The 16,564-nt window shown below is 35.1% G+C and overlaps 3 protein-coding genes across 3 annotated transcripts; 2 read left to right on the forward strand and 1 right to left on the reverse strand.

Annotated features, from left to right (window-relative positions):
- The first annotated feature begins 1,405 nt into the window (after positions 1–1,405).
- LOC117122437 (40S ribosomal protein S16-like) lies at positions 1,406–4,398 on the forward strand. Its single transcript, XM_033268008.1, has 4 exons — positions 1,406–1,508; positions 1,638–1,690; positions 2,768–2,884; positions 4,178–4,398. The coding sequence occupies exons 1-4, from the start codon at positions 1,493–1,495 to the stop codon at positions 4,328–4,330; spliced, it is 339 nt and encodes a 112-aa protein (XP_033123899.1). The 5' UTR covers positions 1,406–1,492; the 3' UTR covers positions 4,331–4,398.
- Positions 4,399–5,727: 1,329 nt separating this feature from the next.
- On the reverse strand, positions 5,728–9,664 carry LOC117122401 (myotrophin-like). Its single transcript, XM_033267954.1, has 4 exons — positions 9,422–9,664; positions 8,180–8,293; positions 7,523–7,606; positions 5,728–6,813 (listed from the first exon to the last, which is right to left on the reverse strand). Exons 1-4 carry the CDS (start codon positions 9,491–9,493, stop codon positions 6,715–6,717), a joined length of 369 nt encoding a protein of 122 aa, XP_033123845.1. The 5' UTR covers positions 9,494–9,664; the 3' UTR covers positions 5,728–6,714.
- Positions 9,665–10,200: 536 nt separating this feature from the next.
- LOC117122438 (amine sulfotransferase-like) lies at positions 10,201–16,539 on the forward strand. Its single transcript, XM_033268009.1, has 7 exons — positions 10,201–10,556; positions 11,116–11,321; positions 11,575–11,701; positions 12,439–12,454; positions 12,722–12,854; positions 15,031–15,244; positions 15,583–16,539. Exons 1-7 carry the CDS (start codon positions 10,409–10,411, stop codon positions 15,693–15,695), a joined length of 957 nt encoding a protein of 318 aa, XP_033123900.1. The 5' UTR covers positions 10,201–10,408; the 3' UTR covers positions 15,696–16,539.
- The last annotated feature ends 25 nt before the right edge of the window (positions 16,540–16,564 follow it).

Consider the following 16,564-nt stretch of genomic DNA (forward strand, 5'->3'; position numbering starts at 1 on the left):
ATCAGTAAGAAACATTCCAACAAGTAGGTTCCCACAACGCTATTGGGAGAAGCAGACACAAGGTCAGTAACCTACGGTATGTAGTTTGATTCTTTGTACGCCGCCAATTTAGGCACACAGGCGCACTGATGCTGCTGTTACTAGCCGAGAATAGCCGACTGGCTTGTTCTAGCCTACAAACATGTGATATATACTTTTTTATTTGCTTTTGCTTATAAAACTTACGAAGTTTTATGAATAAATTCTGAACAGACATAACATGGATGAAGGAAGGAAACAGAAACGTGCACCTATTTTTCTAGAGATTTTTGCGCAAATTTTAATTGGTATTTGATGTATCCCCGCAAAATATTTTAGAAGTGGCAAGTTAGCATTCGAATTTATTAAGATCTGCAGTAAACAGGTAAAAAAAAACCCACCCCCCCAAAAAAAAAAAAAAACGTACGCTGCGCTATACTACTAAGGTCGCCCAAATAATATTTACATGGTATGGTAAAACACAGTCCTACTACCTAGCTGACTGGACTTGGTTAAAGCAGCGCGCAAACATCAGAAAGAATACTGTACAGTAGTTGATCGTGGGAATCAATATCTTGCATGGTAATGCCAATGGGACGAGAGATCTTTTTAAATGCAATAAGAAAACAATCAAATAACATTCACACACGATATAATGATATCAATACATACCGTATATTTTATTTGTATTTCTTTTTTTCTTAAATTATTCAATTTCAATTAAAGAAAACAATTATGCTGCTATTTAGTTGATTGCGAGAATCCACCTTGCTACAATCAAATAGCTGGTGAGGGATAATGCCCATATGGCGCGCCATACAAATTCCGCGCGGCCGAAGTAGGCCTAGTCTTATACCAACAGTTAGGCCTAGCCTACATTGTTGAAATTACATACAACCTGGCCCAGCTACAGCAGCAGTCAGTGGTAAGTAATGTTATTGTTAAGTAAGTAAGTAAAGTACTCTAAATGTTGAAAGGTATAGTAATATTATAATAAGTAAAACCCAACAAATAGAATTTTGTCGGCACTTACCACCGAAGTTAATGAAGGATGTTACCAGGAACGAGTCTCGCGCGAAAATGCGATAGCCACCCAAACTTCCCGCCATTTGATGAAGGTCCTTTGTTGTGAAGGGTGACGACATGACAACCAAAATGCACTGACCAATGAAAGATCGCAATCTCACTGACATCACTATCTTGGCCTACCGACTCGAGAATGACATACACGTCCATATAATTTTCTCCATGAAGGAGTGTTGATCTGTTTTCCTAGGCCTTATTTTTTCTATTATTAAACTGCAGGAAACAAATGACAAGCAAGAACTACTGAAATAATCCACAACACAAGACGAGACAGCTTTCCAACCTAATGAATTTCTTCCAGCTGTAATTAATCGTTGAGGGCGTATTGAAATTGATAAACGTCTGGGGCGGAGTCCAGAAGAGTGCCCATCATGCTCTTCCTTTTTCTATGCCAGGCTTACTCGGTAAGACCGTGAAAAAGTAAGTTGATTTATTCGTCAGATTCTGTGATTGTTCTTTGCGATAAACTGCTATTCTTTAGATCACACAGAAATTTGATATTATTATTTTTATATGTTCGCTTTTCTCTGTAGATATGGCTACCAGACAACAGCAACAGCAGTCCGTTCAAGTGTTCGGTCGCAAGGTATGTGTGAACGGAAAGACAATGTGGTTGGTCGACGGTCGTGCCGAAGTTGTCAAGGTGTTGCTTGCAACACCACTAACTAGGCCTATGTAGAAGGAGGCCTAGGCTAGGCCTACTAATATCCACTGACTGACGACACTGCTAGGACGGTACACAAATGTCTTAAAAAAGAAACATGCGCCTGCATTAATAATACACTCAGATCAGATGTGTGAGTGAGGTGTTCTGCACTACACTATCAAATATATATATATAGGCCTATCCATCACAGGCTGCAGTAGCTTAGTTAGTATAGTGTAAATGAAGCTTTCACTTTCTTGATCTTGTGCTCTCGCACTTGGCAATACCCAAATTGATAAGACGAAAATGACTTTAAATATTGAATAAAGTTATAGCAAATTGGAATCCAAAGAGGGCGAAAATCTATCATAGTCAATGTTCAGTCAAAATAGGAATTCGTACAAGTTAATGTTCGCAAAACTAGAGATCCTTTTCGCTTGAAGTGACTGGATTGGATTTATTCGGTGTAAACACCAAGGATAGTCCACGAAAATCGAGAAGAAGACTTACTGTATTTCCAGTGGGCTCCTTCTGGTGGTGATTGGACAGTACACCGGGAGACAATCCCCTACTCTTTTCCGAAGAGTGTACTGTGTTTTTTAACGTGCACATGGACCATAAATGCACATGGGACCAACGGCTTAAACGTCTCATCCAAAAGACGGTGCGCTATTGTAACTTGTATTTCAGCCCTCTAACTGAAACACAAGGAGAGGCAGGGATGGGAATTGAACCGGGGACCTGGATATCTCCATGGTTCAGTGCACACACAGTGGCTACCACCAGATTAGCCGACTGAGCTAAACTACCTCTTGAACTAGCGTTTGCTCTTCAATTGTATACATTTCATTGATTTACATATTTTTCATTTACAAAGCATGACAATTTGATATATTTTTAAACAGCCAATAATACATTAAAAGTTTATGCTTTGGTAAATGGATAAAGATCATGTGATTGAAAGCTAAAATAATACAGTAGATGAGGTTTACTATTTTGCAAAATTGTCATTTTCAGAAAACCGCAACTGCAGTTGCCCACTGCAAGCGTGGTAATGGAATGGTCAAAGTAAACGGAAGACCATTAGATCTTGTCGAGCCAGCTGCCCTCAGATTCAAGGTAAACATTCAGTTATACTAGGCAAACATTAGTGTTGCAGTTTTATATCTAGTACGATGTTTAAATGTGATGATGGAGGAATTTTATAAAGATACAGGTCCTCTAATTAATGACCCCTTCTAATTAGCAATTGTCTTTTAGGCCAAATAAAAAAAAAAACATGTTTCGCGTCCCCGCCCGCATCGTTTTTTTCGCCCGCCTTGATTTTTTATTTTTGGAAAATTCATGAAAATAAAGAAAAAATATATCGAAAAATTAGAATTAAATGTTGGAAAATAAATACCCTGGCCTAAAATAGTGCAATATCTTCGTCTAACCTTTCGTATAGTAAAGCTATGCCTAGGCTAGCCCAATATCTCTACCTAGGCTAGCCCGATATCTCTAGGCTAGGCCGTCGCCTACTCTGGGTGTAAGGCGGCAAACCTCGAGTTCACTTCACTAGAGCACGTTTGTCATGCATACAATTGCCGTATTCGATTGGGACTATATGTTGAGTATGTTATCCCGTTGAGTACAAAACTCAACGATAAATTCTGAGCGTTAACTTCGTTGAGCAGTTTCCGTTGAGCAGAGCAAATTACAGTGTTCCGTAAATAAGTACTTATTAAAAAGTGTCTAAGAGCGACCATTTTGGTGACTCAATTTGGATAAAAACAAGAGCCTTGCAGGCGTCAACATTCCTATGCATGATATATGACTTAAAAAGTATATAGGCCCTATATATACATATATACACACATATATATATATATATACGAACATATATATACATATATACACGTATATATATATATATATATATATATAGGGTCTATATACTTTTTAAGTCATGTATCATGCATAGGAACGTTGACGCCTGCAAGGCTCTGGTTTCACCTTATGGTCTAAATGTGGTTTTTTTTTCAACTCAGTAAATGTGGCTATATCTTCAAGTTCTGTATCTTAAGTTCATTTACATAACTTATAATAGCCTTCTTCCATGCAATTTATATTTATATGTATCAATTTTGTTTATGTTGTATGGAAAATAAATTGAACTTTGAACCTTTTCATTGTTGTTTTCCTCATTTAAAGAAGAGGCATATAATAGGGCTAATTTTACCGACTAGGAGAATAAATGCATGGGGCAGGGGGGTAGGTGCAGAGAACAATACATGCAGTGTTCTTCAGAGAGTGGAGGTGGTTGGACATTCTGCATGTTTGCCGAGTTGTAGATCCAATGTTTTTTATTGTAAAAGATGCTGTGTAAATTATAAGTTATTAGATTTACTTTTATACTTTTTATTAACAATTATTTGAACCATTTTGTTTTCAGATGTTGATGAAGCATCAAAGAAGGAGATCAAGGACATTTTGATCCAGTACGACCGATCATTATTAGTTGCTGATCCACGCCGCTGCGAGCCCAAGAAGTTTGGCGGTCCAGGAGCACGTGCCCGCTACCAGAAATCTTACCGTTAAATATTATTTCTGGATAATTATGTACATCAGTAAAACAATGAATGAATAAAAATTGCCGAGAAAATTGATGTCTCCTTTTGTTTTATCTGTCAAACCAGTTCCTAACTGGTAAATACAGTACAACGCCAAATACAACTTTTATGTTGCTCAAGCTAGGCCGACTCAAATCTAGTGTCAGCTTATTTGTGATTTTTAGCAAATATGTAAATGTTTACCAAAGTTTAAAGTACTTGCATGATGTTTCCAAGCGATCCTTTCCAAGCTTTAAAATGTGGGTCTTGCCATTTTACTAACTAAAATGGGCAAGTGATGGTTGACAATGAACCCCAGAATTGGACTGAAGCTGACCGAATTCCATGTATCCATTAGGCTTGCCACAAGTGTGTGGTGCACACTAATCGCAATAAAAAGTGAGTAACAATTAAATGATAAAATAAATAAATGATGATTAATTTGGAATTGTTAAGCGCATGTTGTAGATATGCGCAATAATAATCCAAAATTAGAGCCTGGAACCCAGGATATGTATGCGTGTTCTTGTGTTAGCAGAGAATCGGCCATGGGATTTGAACAAAACTGGATTACAGTAAATGAGGCTAGACAGGAGGTTTAGGGAACGTTTGTGTGCGTCTGACTACAGTAGTATAAAATGCCTCCAAATGCGCCAGATGTCAAATGCAGCATGCTATGTAGCCCAACAGTTCTGGAGCAAGCAAAACAAATCTATTTGCCCAATTCCCACTGCACTATCTAAACTGCTTGTGAAAACCAAGAAAAAAATCATCCTCTGGTCACGCTTTTCCAGTCTTGTTGGACTTATCCAAAGGCTTCTACCTAAGTACATTTGTTGCAATCTGGACACTAATCAACATAAACAAGAAGATAATCTGAGATTACCAACCGTCGCCCTGTTGCAGCATGTCTATATTCTGAAAAAATAATGGCCCGTTGTCGATCAGCTTCAGATGTGCCAAACAGACCTTGCATCACAATCATTCGGGTGAATGATGTACCTAAGTTGGCTCTGTCTGTTGCAGCTGGAAATATATAAAATAACAGAGCCGGCGGAATGTTTTTCAAAGCTGGGCGCCCACTAGTAAGATGATGGGAATATGAATTGCGAGGGAGCCAATCATACATAAATCTGCATAGATGGCATATATTTTCTGCCAAAAAGTGGGGGTCGGGCCCCCTGGTTCCGCCGGCCATGAATAGTATTCTAAAACCTGCATCTTCCAATCGGCATTGAAATATATGTAACATTGTCAATGTATGATATTTTGAAATAAATCTGTCTTTTGAGTTAGCACATGGAAGGATACACAGACGCGCACTATTGCAATACACTTCTCCTTCGGGAAGGCGAGGTTAATAATGCAAACCAAAATACAAACAAATGCAATTTATATATTTATTGTAATTTTAAGGTTATATAATGATCAGAACATGATTATCGTATAACCAAATACACCGTAGTTAATGAAAGATAGTGGTGAATTATTTTTTAACATTAAAATTTCAAAATTATAAAGATTTCTTTGTTTCCCCTGGGAAGAAATAAGCTATTTTGAATAGGCTGAAAACTTTCATGTGAATTACAGATTAATACAGTAATTAATCATATTTTCTTTCGAATGAGTAATGAAATGGTAGAACACCTTGCCAGCAGCAATTTTGCAAATTATTCAAGGTTTGATAAAGCCAAACTCAAGTTGCAACAGAATAAAGCAAGGTGGAAACATATATTTAAACAATTAAACATTTTGGAAAGTTAAATTTCATTCTTTTTTGAAGAACAATAAATATTAAGGATCACACATTTCTATAATATTCAAAAATGTTTCTTCCAATTTGACAATTTTGAATTAATTTTATTGACTTTCAAAATGTCCAATGAATGAAAACTAACTTCATATACAAAAGTATATGCGAAATGTAAATGAACTAAACTTGTACAAAACTATTATTACTGTTTTTGTAAACATTGTTCAAAAAGAGTTGCATGAAATGTCAAACAAAAATATATTTTTTTAAGGAAACCATTGTCTATATATAAAAGAGAATAGCTCTTTATATGGCTAAATTCAAAATCCCATCATCAAGTGATCCAGGTACTGTATGCTATTTGAAATAAAAAAAATATTAATGCTTAGCCACAAATAATCCTGGGATAAGTACAGTCACTATTTCATCTCATATTTTCCAAACTGGTATCATCTAAAAAAAACCCACAAAATTGAGTATAAATCTCTAAAATCCATTTCCAACTGGCTTATTAACTACCATACTTTCTATGTGAAACCAGTGATGTGTCAATATTACTCTTTTAAGCCATACTCAGAGAATTACACATGATAACACTTATACAGAAAAAAGTCACCACATCACTTTTTATACTTCCGCAGGAGTTCTTTTAATTTCTCTTGCTCGGCACATTCTAGGAGAGTTTCTCCACTCGGCGCTGTGTCATTTGTAGAAGCTCCCTGAAGTAAGAAATAAATATAATCAGAATTTTTTTTTTCACATTTATTACCGAGTGCATGAAATGTTTCTTAAATTTGACGATTTTGATTATCTAACGAATATGGTACTGACATAGGGGGCAGGGGCAGCCATAGTGGGAAGTGAAGGTTAAATTATGAGGGGCTCTCCATGATTAAGTTGTGGGTGTTTAGCTGCCAACATAAGGCAAAATCAATCATGTGACCTACTTGAGCCATGAATGCAATATTTTTATGGAAGGGAGGAGAGGGAGGCAAGAGCTTTCTTTGAGGATGTGCAACCCCCACCACAATCCCCAAGGATATGTTACTTATGGTAGTTGAATGTGAACTACATTAATACAAAACTAATATTTTTTAATGTTTAATTTAATTCAAACATTTTGAAGCATATCTTCAATAAACGGATGATATTTGCTATTTTGCCATCACCACTCAACTGGCTCCTCCCACAGAACATCCAGATTTTTCAGATAGAACCCATGTGAGGCCAGTGACCTGTCTGGAGTGTCTGTCAATCAAATTCAACATCTGACCAATCGGAAACAGGGCCAGGAAAACATGCATGTCTAACAAGCTGTCATTTTGTGGGACCATAGCAACAATATCCAAGGGGCAGAGTTTAGCGAAAAGGGGCCGAGTTTAGCGGAAGGGGCCATTATAATAACAAATACAGTATGTAGAAACTTACATTTTTTAACAGGAATTCTACACAATCATAATGATTTTCATAGATAGCAGCTAAAAGTGCACTCATACCCAACTCATCTTTTTTCTGTAGAAGATAAAATCAATACAAAGACCATAAATCATCCACCCACAAAATAATGACCAGTGTTCTCCCGAAGCCATTTTAGCTGTCAATTTTACCAGTAAAAATAACTGACCAACCAGTAAAAATTGTGTGTTGGTAAAATAAAAAAGCACATTATTAGGCCTAGGTTGACTAGGCTGGCCTTCTTTCAATAAACGAACATCATTCCTTTCCAGGACTAAGCTATGATTACGTATTATTGTTTTTTGAAGCCATTTAAATCCACTTAAAATTGGCAATATCTGAAGTTGTGTGTGCTTAGCTGGCTCTATATGGACAAATTAACCAGTAAAAATTTTTCAATTGGTAGAACACTGAATGACACTTCTGTAATCATTCTTACCTCCAAGGAAGGTATGTATTTTTCGCTGATTGTTATCAAGTTTATGCAAAAACAAATCTTTAGTGGAATGGTACATATTGATCTAAGGAAGAGGTGATCAAACATTTCCTATGACATCATGGTAAAATGTATGTATATAGGGATTTGATAAATAAATAAAAATATATATTTGGATTCTTTTGAATACATACATTTACTTCCGCCCCATTTTTCACAAGGAATTCGATGACAGATAATTGGCCGTAGTCAGCTGCAATATGTAAAGGTGGTCGCTTTCCTATGCATGCGTTGATATCGAAACCAGGCTGTTGATAAAAATTATAAAATGTAAAAGCCCTATGCTGCATTTGAACGAACAAAGAAATTGTGTATAAAAAACATTTCCTCCTAAATGTAAAAGCCCTATGCTGCACTTGAACGAACAAAGAAATTGTGTAAAAAAACATTTCCTCCTATTGTTTCAACTGAATTAGCTCAGTGCTGAATGGTATCAAGTCAAAACGGCAATATCTAAAACGGCAATAACAAGATGACAAGTACCACAACAGCAATTTTATGCAAAAAAATTTTTTTTAGTGGAATGGTACATATTGATCTAAGGAAGAGGTGATCAAACATTTCCTATGACATCATGGTAGAATGTATGTAAAATGTATGTATATAGAGATTTGTTTAAAAAAAAAAATATTTGGATTCTTTTAAATACATTTCCTCCTATTGTTTCAACTGAATTAGCTCAGCTCATTTGGCAGTGTGTGTGCTGAATGGTATCAAGTCAAAACGGCAATAGGCTTTTTTGACTAGAAAGCGACTGAACTGTGGAGATTTCTACATAAACCTTGGTTCTTGGCTCAATTTTATTCGCTAATTTCTTTATGTTGCAAATGGAGGGCTGGAGTGAAAATTTCGATAGCTTACCACTTTTTGGATGAGATGCTCTTTTGGTCCCAAGCGCAAAATGGCTCAAGTGCATGTTGAAGAACACAGTACACTATTTGGAATATATTTGGGGATTCTTTTATCTTCATTTACCACTAGAAAAGGTTATTAATAATAGCAATTTTGTGGGTTAGCCTTTTGTGTGATTCACGCCAAAGAAATCCAATCATGCACTTGTATGTACAGTATTTAAAAATTACTTAATAGGTTTAATAATGTCAAGGAAGTATTAAAAATATATTTACTAGGCGACCTCCTTGGTTTTGTTGATAGGAACATATTATTTAGAAAAGTTTTAACTGAATTATCATCAGCTAGTTCCAGCTTACTATGGCTTACTATAGGCCTACCTATCTAATATTGTACTTGCTATACTAGCTTATGCATTCAATTACAGTGTGCTATAGAGGGCCCAGCTAAGTAGGTCTAGGCTAAGCCTAGCTTTTCGGAAGTTTTTAAAAACCGAAACATTGGACGAATACCAGTCACCATACCCTGTCAATCGAACTTTTCAGGTTATCTATGTCTCCATTCTGACAGCTCCATCTAATTCCTTCCTCAGCCATGTTTTAATAGTATCTTAAATATAACAATATATGAGCAAGAAAAGACGCTCTTCGCTTCGTTTCACTGTGTTTATAGTTCGTGGATACGGTGTGCCGTGGGAACTCCCTTCGACCCTGCTCGGCCCCTGTGCTGGATAGCCGATCTACTACCTCGCTAGAGCTAGAGCTGAAAGAAAATTAAAAATACGGAAGTAAGGTTCGATGAAAATGGCTTTGAAAACACAATGGGCGTGTCAAAGTTGGATTTCACAGTGTATCAGTTAGGATACAGAATACAAAACCCAACACATACTTGTCATTACTGTAATGTCTCAGTGGCTTGGGCTGATCTACCGATAAACTTCCATTGTCTTTTATGTAATTGATGAAGTAGGTTTTAATTTGTTAAATTAAAATTATTTAATATTTGAATATATGAAATGAAATACAAGAATGCTCAGTAAGAAAAACGTTAAATCCAAAGCAACAAAGAAAATTGGCACAAAGCTTAGTACACATTATCAAAATCTATGTGACAAATAAATTTGGTATGCCCATATTTGGGTGTAACATATGACATCATCATGCCAATCATGGGCAAACATTTGCCGTTATGTTTTAACGGGTAAACTTTGAGAGCGTATACGTCCTGGTGTGATTAATGCTGGTGCTTTCTAAGACGGAATCCACGTAGGCCTACTTATTAAAACATTGATACAAACCAAAATAAAAAAAATAGATAGTTGAATGACCAAAGCATTGAGCTTTTATGGTGTGTCGTTTTTATCAATCCTATTCTGTTCGGTCAACATTGTTTACTCAGAGATAATGGATACATGATGTGCCACATAATAATGCAGGTTCACTTTCTGAGCATTGTTTAAACATATTGTGATATAGTTGTGTCAGCAGTATACGGGCCAAACGAACTTCAGAATGGAAGACAAACCAGCTCCCCTCCTGGGTGATATGGTAATAAATGGCTTCAGATGGCCGCCAATGGCGTGTGATGACATGCCAGAAGAATTGAGAAAGTTTAAGGTCAGACATGATGATGTGTTTATCGTCACATACCCTAAGTCCGGTGAGTCAATGTAGTCCTAAAAAGGTATTAGACCCTCACAAATATTTAAATAAGGGGTGGCAATCTGGCACAGTGCTATGCTGAACTTTAACTACAATTAATAATATAAGCAAAAAACAAATTTGTAAAACAGGTTAAAGACCTCTAAAACAGAATCAAGACTGAGTATAGCGTATCAATAATCCATTTAGTTCTGTCATATGTTGTCCCTACTTTAAATAATTCTCCAACAAAGTTTGATCACACCAAGGTTTGTTATTCTATCGACACTCCGTGATTACATAATGTGCAACAGGCGGCTAATAATAATAATAATAATAATTTAATATTATTATTATTATTATTATTATTATTAATAATAATAATAATAACTTGACTTACTGTGTCTGTTGGTACAACAGAACATACCGCGAAGTACCGGTAAGTGAGATTCGAACAACAGTGCTAATAGCGAGGTAAGCTCACTTTGAGACTCATAACCGTGATGATGATGACAAGGGCGACTAAGCAATATTTTGTTCGTTTTACCTAAAATTGAATTGTATTGTGTATTCATCAGGAACCCATTGGATGACAGAAATTATGAAGAATATTGTTTGTGGGGGAGACCTGGAAAAGGTTAAGGAATATGGCCATACTATTCCTTTAGAATTCTTCAATTTATTCAAAAAATATGACAGCTTCCCGACAGATAAGCCGAGAGTCATGATGACACATGTTCCCGTAGATATCCTACCAAAAGAAGTGTTTGAGGGTAAAGGAAAGGTGAGCCGGCCATCTTCTTAATAAAGTAGGCCTAACGTTTAAACTTGCTGGGTCTCCTTCTACTTTGAAGTGCGCATGCGTCCTTACGTGATGACGTGAAAACACAAAATTTGCTAATTTACATACGTCATATTTTAATAGTTCAATGTCATTATCGACAATCTAAACGAAATTAGTTTATTGCTGCCGTTCAATCAATATAAGCGAGATCACATTTCATGAATATTCTCATTAGGCCTAATTATCGCTATAGGTTGTGTACGTTGGGCGAAATCCAAAAGATACAGCTGTATCCTACTGGCATTTTTTGAAAGAGCGACGATACCTGGAAGAGTATGAGAAATGGGAGAACTTTCTAGCAGCATTTTTGAAACCTGACAGTGAGTAGACTTTAAATAATATTTCATGTTGTCAAGAGCAGCAATACATACTATATTTCGACCGTAAATGTTTTAGTAAACCATTATTAGTATTATAAAAATCATTACCATAATCTATGCCTATCACCATTACTATCGGTCACAATTTTCGTCATCATCTTCGTAATTATTATAATCATTATGGTAATCATTATCATTATCGACATTACTGTATAGTCATCAATATTGATATCAATATTACCATCATCATCATTATCGTCATCATTATCGTCAATATTATCATCGTTATCGTCATCATTATCGTCGTCATTATCATTATTGTCATCGGTACCAGATTTCATAATATTTACATTTTCCCTGGCGTAAATGAATTTCCTTTAATCTATTCATCTTATTCAAGAAGGTAGAAATAACAAAATCAACGGCACAAAAACAATTAAACAATGAGCCGAATGAAACATTCGAACGTCACCAAAAACACACACACAAAAATAATTGTTTTACAAGAGAAAATATTGAATAGTTTGATTTTAATAATTTTTAAGACATTTTTAAAATGGGAATAAATTGACACTTATTTCTAAAAATTTAAACTTTTTAAAGTAAAGATGATCATTAAAATGAAAGACGAACATGTGATCTGTTATTATTCTTAATTGATTTTAATTGCGGTGCATAATCATTTCCGTATCCTTATAGAACGTATACCGTACAGCTTGGTTTTATCATTTTTTCAGTGATGTGTGGATCTTGGTTTGATATCTGAGGCTTAAATTTTTTTAAAAATAGCCTATTTTGAAAAATGTAAAATAACGAAAAAATAAAAGACGTGAGCACATGATCAGCTGTTATTCATCTTCATATCCCTATGGCGAAAATATAGTAGGCCTAGATTGGTTTCATCATTATTTCAGTGATGTGTGGATCTTGGTTTAGATGTTAAGATGATCGTTAAAATGAAAGACGAACATGTGATCTCTTAATTGATTTTAATCGCAGTGCATAAGCATTTCCGTATCCCTATGGAAAAATAGAAATTGGTTTCATCATTATTTCAGTGATGTGTGGATCTTGGTTTGATATCAACCTGAAATACTATGAACACCGTGATGCGAAGAATTTCTTGTTCTTAACTTACGAAGAAATAAAACTCGTAAGTATACCACCTACCGGTAGTATTTTGACATCATGCATAATTTCAGCTAGGCCTATTTAGTTACCTCCGCCAACGAAGTTGGCAGAAAGTTATGTTTTTGCTTGTTTGTTTATTTAGTTATTTACTAGTTGTCTGTCGGCATATTTGTTGTGAACAGCCTACAGTCCATAGTGTTTATCTAGGTCCATGGTCAAAGGTCAAGGACACAATGATCGAAAAGCTTGTACAGTATAACTGTTTGCCGTATAGACGAGTGTGTGTCGGTGCGTGTGCCGGTAAAGTGTAAACAAACATAATGACCGTAAATTGTTAGCAGAGTGTTTTCCACACTACCAGCCCCGGGTTCAAATCCCAAGGAATCTACTTGTTTTTTTTTCTCCCTATTTTTTATGGGGACAATATGCGGGGGGAAATTTAGGTCAATGCTGAGGAGAATTATGGTGTGGGCGGAGGAATGCACTCTCCGAGTGCCCTCTAGTCCATCATAATCTCCTCGACAAACAGTGGGCCCTGTCTTCGAATTTTATGGGGTCAGAACAAAGAAGCGAAAGAGGGACATATTTTATCAGCATGGATGTTTGTTAATGTATTCTCTAGGCTTATCAGTAACTTCACCTGGACCTGATATACAGTATCAACAATATAGTTGCTGTGCACTTCGGTTGTGTTTTATCTCCACCCAGTAGTAGACCTACCTGTATGAGGCGCCAAGTGTAAATTTATTATTTAACACAATTATTTATATATAATTCATTATTTAGAACATATAATTGAATAGATCACCTATTATTTATATATAATGCATTTACGTCTAAAAGATTATATGTAAATAATCGCGTTAACGTTTTCATTATTTATATATAATTAGTTTACTGATTTCATTATATATAAATAATCAAAGGGTAACCAAACATTATATATAAGGTTACTGGTTTCATTATATATAAATAAGGAAAAGGTAACACATCATTATATATAAATAATGAAAGGTAACTTACAATTACTTATATATAATAAGTTCACTAATTCCATTTAAATGCATTCAAGATCCTCCTTAAAACCTCTTAAAAATCTCTTTAATCAATAACTCTTTCATCTTTAAGGGCCAGTGACAAAAAATTATTTTTTTTAACAGGCGCTATACAAATTCTCCAATTTATTATTATTATTATTATTATTATTATTATTATTATTATTATTATTATTATTATCATTATATATAAATAATGAAAAGGTAACAAATCATTATATATAAATAATGAAAAGTAACTTACAATTATTTATACTGTATATAATAAGTTTACTGATTTCATTATATAAATGACGAATTGACTTCAAATTCATTATATATAACTGCTTTTACATTTCATTATATATAAATAATAGCTGTCGCAAAACTATTATACGTATATAATGCTTGGACTTCAAACTCATTATATGTATATAATGCACACGTGTTATCGAGTCAAGGTCATTATATCTAAATAATGGTTTCTTAATGCCAATTATATATAAATAACCGTTGAGGTAGAGTGCCATTATATATGGCGCCACCACTGGATTCAATAATCTGCTGTATCTCTTTATGTGCCACTTGCGATAAGTGATGGTCTGCGACCTGTAGACCACACACAATAGGCCCTAATTGTAATTTAAAAAGCACTGGTGAATATTTATTACTTCGTAATTTGCATAACGAATTATTTATAAACCATGGCTTCCTACGATGTCATTATTTATATTAATGACACTAGACCTCAACGGTTATTATAAGATCTTTGGGTCCAATATAAAATAAGACTAACTAGGCCTATGTATTATTTCACACTCTGTGGCCCCGTGAATTGATAATATTCCAGGGATCCTAATTTTTGGAAAGAAAAACACACAGGGACAACTTATTTTTTCTTACATTGGTTGTACCATGAAGGAATTACTTGTACGGACTGTATTTTGCTATGCTGTGTGATTACAGACAGGGCCCACAATTTATCGAGAAAATAAATACAAAACATAACTGCTGAAATCATGCATGACGTCTACATACGAAGCCGCGCGCCCCTTCGGCTGAACCCGTTGTATTTATCAACTACCACATCGGTACGCTCCTCCATAACAAAATATGGCGTGCAAAAATATTTATTTGCTGTGTTATTACGCTTTTAAATTTTAGGATCACAAAGGATGTGTTATTCAGCTTTGTGATTTCGTTTCTCGTCACATGACGGATGAACAAGTTGACCTAATTGTGAATAATACAACATTTTCCAGCATGAAATCGATATTTACTGGTGAATTACCGGTTGACTTGAATAAACAGCTTGAAAACCTTCCTAAACTAGAAGCCATAGGTGATCCAAATCAGAAGTTTAGCGTTTTGAGAAAAGGTATGTTCAGCCTTAACTTAGTCACTAATTTTCTGATAACAAAAAACAATAAATAGGCCTACATCTTAAAATATGATATGTCGATTTGGGCAAGTAAAGAAATTATAACTCGTCAAGTACCTGACTGGATTTTTGTGAGTACAGTTGCTCATATCCATTTGGAAATGTAAACACCATGATATTAACCCTAGCCTGTAATTGGCTGTACTAGAGGGCGTAGCCTCAGCGTGCATCAAATATGCATCTTTCGTTTGCTCAACTTGTTTTTTTTTTATTTTGTGTAGGCCTACCTGAAATCATAATGTTTATCATCTTCTTTCATAATCTCCTTATTGTAGGTGTTGTCGGTGATTGGAAGACACAGTTTACCGTCGCTCAAAATGAGTTATTCGACGAAATTTACAACGAGAAGATGAAAGGATCTTCTTTGAGGAGACGAATACTATTTTAAGTTTATGCTTGAGTTGTTATGGAAACCCGGTCATATTAATAATGATAATAATTAATTTATAATAATAATAATAATAATAATAATAATAGTAATAATGTATGTATGCATATTGCGCAGTGCATCTATGCGCTTTACATGCAATTAATATCAATTCATTTATTGCAGTGCTAATGAATAATTAACAATCGCTACTGTAGGTTGCCAAAATAATTGCGATAATTCGTTTATTGACCTCCTGACCAAGATTTACTCTAAAAATCGATGAAATTATGTGATATAGTTTATTGATGGAATATTGTATAAATATATCATCCTGTTATTTTAGGCCGTCGTTAAGGTGAATGATGAGGGCTTCTCTTATGAGTCCATGAGGCTAATTTTCTCTTCGCACATGGGGACACTAAATTGTTCACTCAATATGGGTTTTTGCACGTAGTTAAACTATGATGGAATAGATTGTTTATCATTTTGTTTTAATTAACCTAAAAACGAATTGATATATACACTTAATTGTAACAATTATTTGCGACGCAAATATAATACAATTATGATATGATTTTTTTTTTCATTTCATTTATTTAGGCTCGTGCGGAACACGAGTAATAGTGTCCCCTTAACACAAGTTGAAAAAGTGTTTATTTGACCATTTGGCACACTTATAAAGTGTCCTTGTACGTTCCCTTAATAGGGATTACATTATATTTGCTGGAAACGGGTGTCCCCTTAATGGAGGTGTCCCAGAGGAGGGGTTGTATTGTAATGGTATTGCTGTTATGGGTTTTGAGTTAGGTGGAAGTTAAACGGTTCAGTTATAGATGATAAATAAAGGTTTTCTTCATGATGATGATGATGTATAGGCCTAAGATTTC

This window comes from Anneissia japonica, unplaced genomic scaffold (genome assembly GCF_011630105.1).
Source record: "Anneissia japonica isolate Jap-2015-1 unplaced genomic scaffold, ASM1163010v1 scaffold275_len1219475_cov178, whole genome shotgun sequence".
NCBI lineage: Eukaryota > Metazoa > Echinodermata > Crinoidea > Comatulida > Comatulidae > Anneissia > Anneissia japonica.